Source organism: Gossypium arboreum, chromosome 12, assembly GCF_025698485.1.
Source record: "Gossypium arboreum isolate Shixiya-1 chromosome 12, ASM2569848v2, whole genome shotgun sequence".
Taxonomy (NCBI): Eukaryota; Viridiplantae; Streptophyta; class Magnoliopsida; order Malvales; family Malvaceae; genus Gossypium; species Gossypium arboreum.
In genome coordinates this window covers 117,425,125-117,436,833 of record NC_069081.1, presented here as the reverse complement: position 1 = coordinate 117,436,833, position 11,709 = coordinate 117,425,125, and the positions used below count along the sequence as shown (strand labels likewise).

At 32.6% G+C, this 11,709-nt stretch overlaps 2 protein-coding genes across 5 annotated transcripts; one reads left to right on the top strand and one right to left on the bottom strand.

The window, feature by feature from the left end:
• Positions 1-1,025: 1,025 nt before the first annotated feature.
• Positions 1,026-5,006, bottom strand: LOC108456075 (PP2A regulatory subunit TAP46). Its single transcript, XM_017754668.2, is given in 9 exon segments — positions 1,026-1,535; positions 1,712-1,992; positions 2,885-2,920; positions 3,695-3,856; positions 3,970-4,074; positions 4,233-4,319; positions 4,521-4,570; positions 4,573-4,642; positions 4,724-5,006. Coding segments are annotated over 9 exon segments (1,134 nt in total). The 5' UTR covers positions 4,820-5,006; the 3' UTR covers positions 1,026-1,288.
• A 525-nt stretch (positions 5,007-5,531) lies between these two features.
• Positions 5,532-9,856, top strand: LOC108454154 (uncharacterized). Of its 4 annotated transcripts, XM_053022926.1 has the most exons (5): positions 6,434-6,666; positions 6,821-6,890; positions 7,084-8,326; positions 8,441-9,309; positions 9,395-9,856. In XM_053022926.1, exons 3-5 carry the CDS (start codon positions 7,087-7,089, stop codon positions 9,734-9,736), a joined length of 2,451 nt encoding a protein of 816 aa, XP_052878886.1. In that variant the 5' UTR covers positions 6,434-6,666; positions 6,821-6,890; positions 7,084-7,086; the 3' UTR covers positions 9,737-9,856. The 4 variants fall into 4 exon arrangements, with proteins under 4 accessions (XP_017607993.1, XP_052878886.1, XP_017607992.1 ...); XM_017752504.2 differs by lacking the exons at positions 6,434-6,666; positions 6,821-6,890 and adding an exon at positions 5,532-5,726; XM_017752503.2 differs by lacking the exon at positions 6,821-6,890.
• The last annotated feature ends 1,853 nt before the right edge of the window (positions 9,857-11,709 follow it).

Below are 11,709 nucleotides of genomic sequence, written 5' to 3'. Positions count from 1 at the left end.
TATCCTTTATTTATCTCTAATATTTTTATAAATTATTAATTAATATAATTGAAATATTTGTCTTCCAAATTGTCTCATAATATCTTTATTTATATATTTAATTCAAAATTATTAAAAATTTCTTTATAAAATAATAAATATTATTATGATGGTGTTTGTTATATTTTATATAAAATTAATTTAAATAAATTTAAATTAAAATATTATGGTTTCTAAAGCTGAAATTTAACTTTTAATTAAAAACACTTTTAAAATCTAATGTATTTTGTATAATATTTATATGGTATACACCACTATTTATGTATTTAAATTAAATTTTACAAATAATTAACATTAATTGTTTATGCAGTATATATAAAATATTAATAATAATTAATAATAAGTTATTTTTATATTTTTATTAAAATATCATAGTATTGACTTAATTTGAACATCATTTAAATACTTTTTTTAACTTTACAACATATGTTTAAAATAGATATTTTATTTTTTAGAGCACTTTTAGATAATAATACCAACACTTAAATCTCAAGGCAAATATTTGATATTCTAATAATACACTCTTTTGACTCTACAAGCAAAATTATAAATTTATCATATGTTTCATTTCTTTTATAGATTTATTTTAAATATTTTTACCATACTCTATATACACTGATCATCAACCTAACTCTATTTGTGAAACTTTTAAATTCCATTGTTAGGGTATTAAATATTTTCTTTAAATCTTAAACAAAATTTTTAGCACAGGTGTAAGTCATTCGCCCAAATCCAAAATCAGAATCGATATTTGAAAGGGTTTAGATAAAAATATTAAGCCCAAAATATAATCTTAGACTAAAAAATTAAGCCCATTTAAAACGCGAATCAAGCTTAAGCCCAACTCGATCCGACCTATTTTTTTAATTATGTAATATTTTATTTATAATAATTCTATATATTATATAATTTCTATCATAAAAGTCAGATCTATGATAATATATAATATTAGAATGTAAACATTAAATTAAAAGTGGCAATATAGATAAGTATAAAATAGACTTAGTTAAAAATAGACAAATATAAATAGAGTAAGACAAAATTCGAAGCACATAGACTAGTGCAAGCATGATCAATTTTGTTCTAATTGACGTGTGAATTTAATACATTACTCAAAGCAAACTGCTAAAATTTCGTTAAGTGAAAATCTATAATAAATATAGATTTCGAAGAATGTTCCTAAAACCACCATTAATTAGGTCTGAAAGAATACGTTATAAGAAAAGTATAAGAACTTACTTGTCAGCTTTCACCCGCAGGGTGTGAGCTTTTTATTGCCAGCACCTCGAGGATTATCATCTTTCCAGTCATCCCATGCCCTCGCCTTCTCTTGGGCAGCATCATCATCTTCATCATGTTCACTCTGTCCCAACTTCGGGCGGTCCTTATACCATGCCGAGTTAGCTTCTTCGAACATTTTTGCATTCCTCTCCTGCCATTTGTTCATCATTTCCATCTCTTTCAGACCAGCTTCCTCGATGCTCATCGTTGGCATCCTACAAGATAATTTGTTGTGTATGACCGCAATCAGTATCTGCTCATCATCACATGTTAATTTGGCATGATATGGTGCAAGGTGTTTAACAAGAGAATTTGATGCTCAAAGCTCTGCATCATCCCAGAGAACAGAACAGAATATACATAAAAGTAGTGTTAGAGGACAGGGATTTACCTATGAAAAGGTTGGAAAACTTGGGCTGCCATCCTTTCCCTCTCACTTGTAAAGCTTCCACCTGTAAGGCTTTGTGGTCCAAAGATTATTGGCTCGTGTTTGTGGTCATGTGCCTGTGAAACATTTGCCCTTCCTTCTATAACATCTTGAGCAAATGTAGCACACGTGATAGGTGGTGCAGGTTTAGTATATTGAGCCCGAGTTGCAGCATCACGATGCCATGCCTCAGCTTTCTTGGTGCGATCATCTAGGATAGCCTGAGAAAACTCCTTTTCCCCTTCCTGGTATACAAGGAAAAATATAAATGTACCAATGCATATTCACATTAGAAAGTAGTTCATTAGGCTTTAACTTTCAAAATTGGAGCAAAAAAAGTAAGAAATGAATATGATGATTGCTTCAAACAATTACTTTTCTAAAACCCTGAAAAGAAAAACAATGAATCTTTTTCAGCACAAGTTACCGACTGAAGCTGGCCAACATCACTGGTCTAAGCAATTCACAAGAAATTGGTTATATTATCAGTCAGAAATTGTAACAAGTCAAGGTTGGTCCGATAATAAGTGAAAGGTTGTAGCAGATCGAGTAATTTATCATTTAAACAACAGTACAATGTTTTAGCAGATCGAGTAATTTATTGCAAAATCTCAAATTTTCTACAAAATCAATGATCAGTTGGACTTGTAGCAAGTATCAAGAATGAAGGCAATGCAAATTTATGGTTCCCTTTCTATTTATCAGAAATATCTAGTAACCAAACTCTTCAGTGGGGTGAACAGTGTCAGCCTCGGCATTGTTCATTTATGTTTCCCTTTCTAATGCCTAACAGCATAAAATGTTTAACTCCAGTGATGCCGTACGCCTCCTAAGTGGAAAGTATGGTGTCGAGCTTAGGTAGTGCTTAGCTTAAAAGCTTCGAGTCTTCTTGTGGTGTAAAATTTTCAGCACAACTCACCTCAAAAATGTTAACAAGGTAAAGAAACAAAAATTTTCAGTAAAAAAGGAGAGTCTAATTTAAGAAGAATAATAACTTTAGGTGTTTTTCCCTAATGGCAGAAAGCATCTCTTCTTCCTTCTTTAGCATTTCAAGCAGATCAAAAGCCTACAATTCGTGGAACAAAGATATCCCTATATGGTGAAAACACCTTTGAAGTAGTGACATATAAGACTAACCTTACAAATAGCCAATGAGATGGTGGTAAGCCAAGCCTGCACAAGGGGAATATCATTCTTTTAGAGAAAGCAGAAAGTTTTGTGGAACCAAAACAAGCACAACTAATATTTTCAACAATAAGCATTAGGTATAATATTTCAGTTCCAACTTTAACGCATAATAGATTTATTCTGACAACTAAATAACCAAAATAATTTTTAGCATCAGCTATAGACTTCATGAAATAAGAAGGGCCATCCCAATTCAGTCCTAGTAATAGTAGATCAGATAAAAGGAAGGAAAAAAATGCTAACACTTACACACATCATATAAAGTAAAACTCAAGTCACAAAGCTTCAAATTATAACTTAGAAATGTATTACCTCACATGACATTTCAAACTGCTAGGCACCATAGTCAACCAGAACACAATTACAATTCTTGCTAGAAATTGCTTATGAAAATCGTACAAGAATTAGAAACAAACAGAGAAACAGTTCAGGGGGGATCTTATTCTGTAGTAGCCCTAACTAAACTTTCCCTGATCTCTGGTTTCATGAGCAGTATCTCAAAAAGTAATTCAAACGACAAACAAATTCAAAAGAAATCTTCTTATAGTACCTTAACTAAAACCTCCCTAAATCCTGGTTTTCTGATATAGTTGATATAAAAGAGTTGCTAGAGGTTCTTGTGCAACATTTCATGCAATAGCTTCTATAAGTTCCATGATTTTGCAGATTTTCAGATGATAACAACATAAACAGGAAAGTCTTAACAATAATGTCACATCTAGAGAAGAGTTTAAAAACCATTGTACGGATAGGACTAACCTCTCGTTCCTCCTCCCCGTCGTCATACAGCACATCCTCCTCTCCATGCTCAACAGGAGTGGATATGGCAGCAGCTTTTGTTGGACGCTCGCGTCGTTCCTTCTGTTCCTTTATTTCTGTCAGCTTTGCTTCTGCTGCTCTTTGGCGTTTGAACCGAGCAATCTGATTGCAGGCACAAAAAAGCACGTACACCACAACAGAATTTCCATTCGAATCTATGTATTCCTCCCCAAAAAAATACAAATCATGCTGTTAGCAGGAGTATACATAACTACCTTTAAGGCCCTTTGATCAGCAAAAGAATTTGATGCTCCTTGTACAGCGACTTCCAACTCTTCCTGTGGTACAAGCTCCATTGCCTCGCAAAAAGACATGAGCTCCTAGAAGACACCACACTTTCTATAAGTTCCAATTTACATACTAGATGGACTATAGACTACAAGTTGAAACAGATTAAAAAGTAAACAGCTATCAAGCAACACTATTCAGTATTATGACTAATCTTTCAACTACACTTCATGTTATGAACTAAACTTACTTTCAATTTTGCCTGTGAAGTTTTGAGAATCTGTATCCTATCGTCCTGCACAATATTTTCAGTCAGCTCTGCAAGATAAAATGGCACCTGAAATGAAAAAAAACGTTAAAACCTTGACGCTATGACATAACTACAGCGTAATACAAAAATAAGTAATTCCAGAAACATTATGAAATAATTAGAAATCCAAATTTCAAATGGAGCTTTTTCTTTTTTGAAACTTAATGTAGATACTACGGACAACTGATTTATCAAAAAAGGAAAGGGAATTATAATATTGAAGATTACCAGAATATACTTGAGATTGGTGGTGCTAATGTCATCAATGGTCTCATTGATGAAAAAAGTCCTAGCTTGCTTATCATGTCCTCGCACTTACCCAGTGCCTCGCATCCTTTCTTTACCAGATCCTATGAATCCACGGAGTGCAAATTTTATCAGATAAGAAGGTAGTAAAGGGACATTGAATCAAGCATGAGAAGGGAGCGTACCTGATCAGCACCGGACTCCATAGCCGTCAGATGGATCTTACTAGTTTGTTCGAAGAGAGCAGGCAATGGCATGTCCTCCATTTTGCTCTCACACATGGATCTATATCCAAAAACCTAGAAATTTCGCAAATTCATCGAGACAAATTTTGAATTTAACAATTTGCGATGATTTTGATTTGAATGTACCATGTGTACATAATATACATGGAGTAATTTTTAATATTAAAAATAAATTAAATTTTTAACTCAATTCACTCTTTGATCTAATGTATAAAGATTAATCAAATCTATTTCTTTTAAGTAAATGGATAAAATATAATCCAACTATTAATACAAGGGCTTTAGAGTAATTTTACCGTAATTTTCCTCTGCACTAGTGCTCCATGTTCTCAAACCTTTCATGGAAAAAAATTTCTGGAATCCCCGCGACTTCACCGGAATGCCACGTCACTCCACCAAATATTATAATCATTCAAAAACATTTCGCCATGTTTGATGGATATTTTAAAAGTCAATTCACATTTTCTTTATTATCATTTAGATCGAAGAATATACAAAAGAATACATATAAGAAATGCAAGAGGAAGAATCTTTTGATGGAAATGGAAGCCTTCTAATTATTATTCAATGCAACATCCACAGTAGGGTCACACTTAGCTCATATTCTTCACATTTTTTTAAAATAATTTATTTTTTATTGATTGCTTTGAGTATAATCAAGTGCTGGGTTAATCCAAATTCCAAGAGCAGATCTCGGAATATACATATATAAATTACAATCATGGAGCTGTGAGTGCTCTTCTCTTTTCCATTTGTATACTTCTTTTTTTATCATGTAAACAAAACAAAACTGATTTAATACCATTGATTTGCATATCATTTCCTCAACCAAGGAAGCAAATCGAAACACCCTAATAGTTCTGGACCCATTGAAGATTTCCTCTCTTTGTTTACAGATAATGCTCTTCGCCACCATTTTTGGTCAACCAAGGAGCTTTCGCAGGTAATAAATTGTATCAAATTGCCATCCTGTTTAAGTAAATTGAGTCTTCATTAACATTGTCAAGCATTAGGGTTCGATTTGAGTATTAATTGTTGGGAATTGGGATATTGTTAGGCTTTTAGGGAAGCAATTGAACCACGTAGAATTGGTTTTTTTTTTTCTTTGACTTTAACTTTTCATGAGTTTTGATTATCCGATAAATGATAAATGCATTGGTCTAAGGTTTTTTTGTTTGCTTAATAGTGTTTTAAAAACCGAACTAATGTTTTAGGTGATTTTTCGGTTTAATTAATTTATTCGTCCATTTAATAATAATTAAAATTTTATAAAATTAAAAAAATTTATAAATCGGTTTAACTGCTAATTTTTTGTCCGGTTCAGAGTAATTTATTTATAAATTGATTTAATTTTTTTGTCCAACTAATATACTAACTTATTTTCATTCCAACCAATTTATCTAGTCCAATTCTAACAAAATAATGTGGTCCAACCTTAATACTTATATGGTTGATATTTTCAATATAATCTTTAGGTATTGGCTTGATTTATTATAGGTCTGGTAAGAGTTGTACTCTAAAGTCTACAACATAATTTTCCATATGGTCCTAAATCATTAAAATGGAATTAAATTACACATTTATATTTTAACTGAAAATTAGTTTCATAATAAATTTTCAATTCTTTTCCTTTTCCAGATTATTATTACAGTTTTAATTTTCAACTAATAAGTTCATGCATTTAAAACTGAAAGACACTTTGGAAACAATAAAATATTTCCAGGATTGTTCAAGGAAACATTTATTTAAGGTCTTCAAACTTTTTTCCTTGTTAGTATTGGTGACAAACCATCAGAAGAATTATTTAAAAAAAGTTGATGGGATAGCATGTGGGTTATCAGGTCACTGAAAACCAGGGAACAAGCCCTTCCATTCTGTAAAAGGTTTGCCCTTTTGTTTAACAGATTTCGCAGAGTTTTTCACATGTAAAAGTTCATGCTTTTGGTATTCCCTGATCATTTTATAAAAAGGATAAATTGCGACTTTGGGTTTTTTTTTTCTTTGGCTATCCCTTACATGATTTCCATGGAAAACCAGCATTGGGGGCTCTACTTTCTAGCATTTTGTCTAGTTTTGAATTGAAGACATCTTTCAACCTTTTATTCTTGTAAGTTTTACATTATTCTTGTCATGGATTGTCCTGTTTTTATAAGGTGTCCTTGTGCTGCTTACTGTGTAGGATATTATTGTTCCTCCATTATTGTTATCCCTTTTTGTGCTCAATTATTTGTCCTTTTCTGAGTGACTATATTGCCATGAATATATCATATGTTTTCTTTTATGGGTCTGAATCAAAACAGTGAATGCCTGGAATTTCAGTTCCAGAGGTAAAGAAAGAAACAAGTTCCTCAGCTATGGATGAGAAGGGAATCTCTGGTTCATATCCAATTTTCTCCGAAGACAAAAAGGATAGCTTGTATCCAATGTATATTGGTGTTTCTTGTGCCTTTTTTGCTCTCAGACTCCTTACAGGACCCGAAAAGGAAGATGAGAAATGGTCTGAATCCCGAGATAAAATGCTTCATGGAAGTGCTCAACTCTTGGGATTGCTTATATGGAGAATCCAGAGAGAAGAAGCCAATGAAGCACAGTGCGAGCTTCTCCGAAAGCTCGAGATTGCTAAGATAGAGATCGAGGAGTTAAAGAAAAGGAGACATGAAGATGCAAAGGCAAATGAAAAGGTTGTGAGCATCTTTGCATCTCAAGAGCAAGGATGGTTAATGGAAAGAAAGTCACTTAGGCAGCAAATCGGAGCTCTTTTAAATGAATTAAGAGTCCTTGAGAAAAAGAAAGACCAAGAAATCGATGACTTGAACAAAAAGTTGAATGAAATGGAGATGGTGGTGGAGTCTAAGGATAAGGTAATTGAAGAAATGGAGCAAAAGGGGAAGGAATTAGAAGAAAAGGTAATGGAATTTGAAAGTATTGCGGAAGAGTTGAAGGAAGCTGCAAAATGGGAAGCTCAAGAGCATTCTAATGAGCTTTGGAAGCACAAAACTGCCTTTATCGAGATCGTTTCAAACCAACGGCGACTTGAAGCAGAGATGGGGCGAGCCTTTAGAGAAGTTGAAGCTACAAAGCTGGAGCTTGATGCAGTCCTAGAGCAAAAAGAGGAGTCAGTTTTGTTGGCTCAAAATTTGTCCATGGAAATCGCGAAAATGCGGAAGGACTTGGAACAGAAAGATAAGGTCTTGTCTGCAATGCTGAGGAAAACTAAGTTGGATACCGCAGAGAAGCAATTGCTTTTGAAGGAGGTTAAAGTATCAAAGACAAAGAAGAAACAAGCTGAACTAGAAACAGAAAGGTGGAGGGCAGTATCTGAGTCTAGACATGAGAGACATTCATTGAAGGCCATGTTTGCTAACCAAGCCAGTGCAAAATTAGATGCTTCCTTTGGTGCTAAAGAGGTTTCTAACTCTGCCAAAACCAGATCACTGCCGACTGATGCTGGTTTTGAATATGACCTTTCAGAGCTAAAAACAGACCCAGCGATCTGTTCTCCTCTTATGGATTGTAACTCCCCAGAAATGAGTGAGGATTGGGGTAAGAACAAGATCCAGTCAAATGCTTAACTTGTCATGAACTTAAGATCATTTTCTTTGTTTGTTCTGTGCTTTTATTCCCCCTTTTTGTTTTTCTGTTCTTGCATTGAAGCAGTGATGACAACTGATGTCAAAAGGTTGGAACATTGGGTTCGAGATGAAGCAGAAAAGTATGCAGCTGTCATTGAGAAGAGGCATCATTTGGAACTGGATGCCTTTGCAGAACAAATGAGACTGAAAGATCAGAAGTTAGAGGCTTTTCGTTGGCGGCTACTGAGCATGGAACTAGAATCAAAGCGGATGCAGTCCCATGCTGAAGGATTGAACCAGGACATGTCACAACTGAGACAGGACAATATGAAATTAGAAGCCTTGCTACTGGAAAAAGAAGAAGAATTGGACTCCTTGAAGGAACAGCCTTTGAGTTGTCACAAGAACAACCTAATAAACTTATCTCTGCATGATCCAGCATTATTAACACATGATACAGTTTGGCCCAATGTGAAGATTATAAAGAAAAAATCAACCGACAAGGAGCAAGAAACAAACACAACATTGCTTGATGAGTCTCAAGAAATCCCATCAAACAAGGAGACCAAAAACATCAGATTGATAGTCCAAGTACCCGAAAAGGAATTCAAAGAACAGAAAGAAACTCCTAAACCAGATCCAGTCGAGAAAGAAACTAATAGTTCGGCACTAGCCGGTTCAGTTGAATTACCTAGGCAGTCATTGAGTAAAACCAAAAGTACCCTATGGAGGATGGATCTTCAAGCTCTTGGAGTTTCCTACAAGATCAAAAGGCTGAAGCAACAACTTCTCTTGCTCGAGAGGTTAACAGGAAAGCAAGAAACTGGAGAGGACACGGAAGGAAGCAGCGACAATGGGATGAAAGGCTTTCTATTGTCTATATCTTTGCTAAACAAACAAGTCGGCCGCTATCAGTCCCTTCAAGGGAAGACCGATGATCTCTGTAAACGGATGGTAAGAAAGCTTATACTTTTCTGCTTATAGCCAATACAATGGTAATTCCTGTTTTCTTATCATTTTTACCGATTTCAATTTTCAGCACGACAATGACATAGACGTGAACCAAGGAGATTGTAGTAGTACTAAAAAAAGCAAAGGAGATACTAGAAAACTAGAACATTACCTTGAGGAGACATTCCAACTGCAGAGATACATGGTTGCAACAGGCCAAAAGTTAATGGAAATTCAACCCAAAATAGTCTCTGGGTTCATCGGGGTGGAGCTAGATAAGGTACATACCATTGACATGAAACGGTTCTCCGATAATGTAAGATCTTTGTTTCAGGAAGTTCAAAGAGGTCTCGAGGTTCGTATAGCTCGAATCATCGGAGATCTTGAAGGGACATTGGCTTGTGACGGAATGATACGTTTTAGAAGGTAATATCATATCATATCATGTAAGAGCTATAATACCAAGTTCTTCCTTGAACTCTGTATTCCAACATATACAAGTTAGTCAATACAATTTACTGCAACATGAATAATTTTGAATTTTACTTAATTTTTTCGACCTCCCAAATGATAAAAAATTTGTTAATATACTTCAAAATGGCATTAGTTTAATAGTTCAATTCTAGAAGTTTATGATTTTGCCAAAAGAAAACGCTGTATAATATATGTAGTAGTTTTTCTGAAGAAATCAGATACATGAAACTCTTGTATCCTTTTTTTTTTTTTTTTTTTTTTGCTTGTGTTGGAGTTAAAGTTTTAGGCTTGGTTTGATAGAATGATGGAAAATTTTAAAGAAGAAAAACATTATTAATTTAATTATTAAATTAACAAAATCTTTGTAAAGCTAAAAGCACTTCACAAAGAAATATGCAAAAAGCCCACTAAACTGTTGGATAATCATAAAACAACAGATATGGGCTCAGCCCTCAACACATACATATAAAAGGAGACATTTCTCTGTTGATGGCCGAAAATTTTAAGGTTATTATATCAAATAAATCATTTTTAATATATTTAAAAGTGCTTATATGAAAAATAGGTATTCAAATTATGCAATTTTTTCTATTTAGGTTTTTTTAAAAACCTCCGAAATTTATCAAATGATGACATGTATCATTTTAATTAAATAAAATATTTAAAATTAAAATTACTTTGTTAAACCGATTAAGGATACTTAACAAAATTTACTTTGTTGTTAGAAAGTTTAAGATTTTGACCATAATATTACAAAATTTTATAGATTTATAGATTTTATTGAATAATAAAATCTAAATGTTTAAATTTTTATCATAAAAATACATGTTTTTATTATCAAATTTATGTTTTTAAACCTCCTATATAAATATATTCTCTTCCAAAATTTACTATAATTAATACTTATAATGATTGACTTTATTGAAACGGTTGATATATATATATATATATATATATATATGTATAATTAAACCAATAACCTCTTAATCTAATAAGTATTGAAATATTATTCAGTAACATTAAAATTTGAATCCCAAAATAAATTTATAATTGGAAAAGGGAATAAAATAAATTATAGTGTGATTCCATATATATATATATATATATATATAAAACAATTTCATTATAGGTTTTGATATTTTTTTTTTACACAATGCTTATAACTATCTGTATGTAACGCCCCTAACCCGAATCCGTCACCGGAATAGAGTTACGGAGTATTACCGGAGTTACCGATTCATTTATCAGATATTTTATTAATCCGATATCTTTTCTTTTCCACGTTCAAGTCTCGTATTCAAGCCATCCGGATCTTTATAAAGAAATTTGATTGTCGTTTTCATTTATTTCATGTTATAATACATTCAACTAATGCTCTAAACAAAATTATCATTTTACCCCTAAACTTTTAATTAATGACGATTTCATCTTTAGGTTAAAATAAAATAAAATTATTGCAACTTAATCCTTATTTCCAGCCGTTATTCTCACACAATTTGATAACAACCTATGAATTCTATAAAATGTCAGAATTTTCCATAATTTCAACACTTTTCAATTTAATCTTTAAAACATGTTTTTCCCTGATCTTGAGCTAAATTAATAATTTCATTCAATTTTGTAATTTAAATAATAAAATAATCCATTTCATGCAAATTGGTCATTTCGAACATTTTTTTTTACAAAATTTCCCATAAAATTTTACTTTTATTCAATTTAGTCCATGAGCCTAAAACATACAAATTAGCCATGCTAGCTGAATATTCATACATATTTTCCTCCTCCTCCTCTCCATTCCACATCCTTAATTTATATAACATGCAACAAGTAACATTATCAATAATTTTACTATTTACTTATGTATATTCAAAACTGTCCATTTGCATCATAGTCACTAAATTATTTATATCTTAAGTTACAAAACTCAAA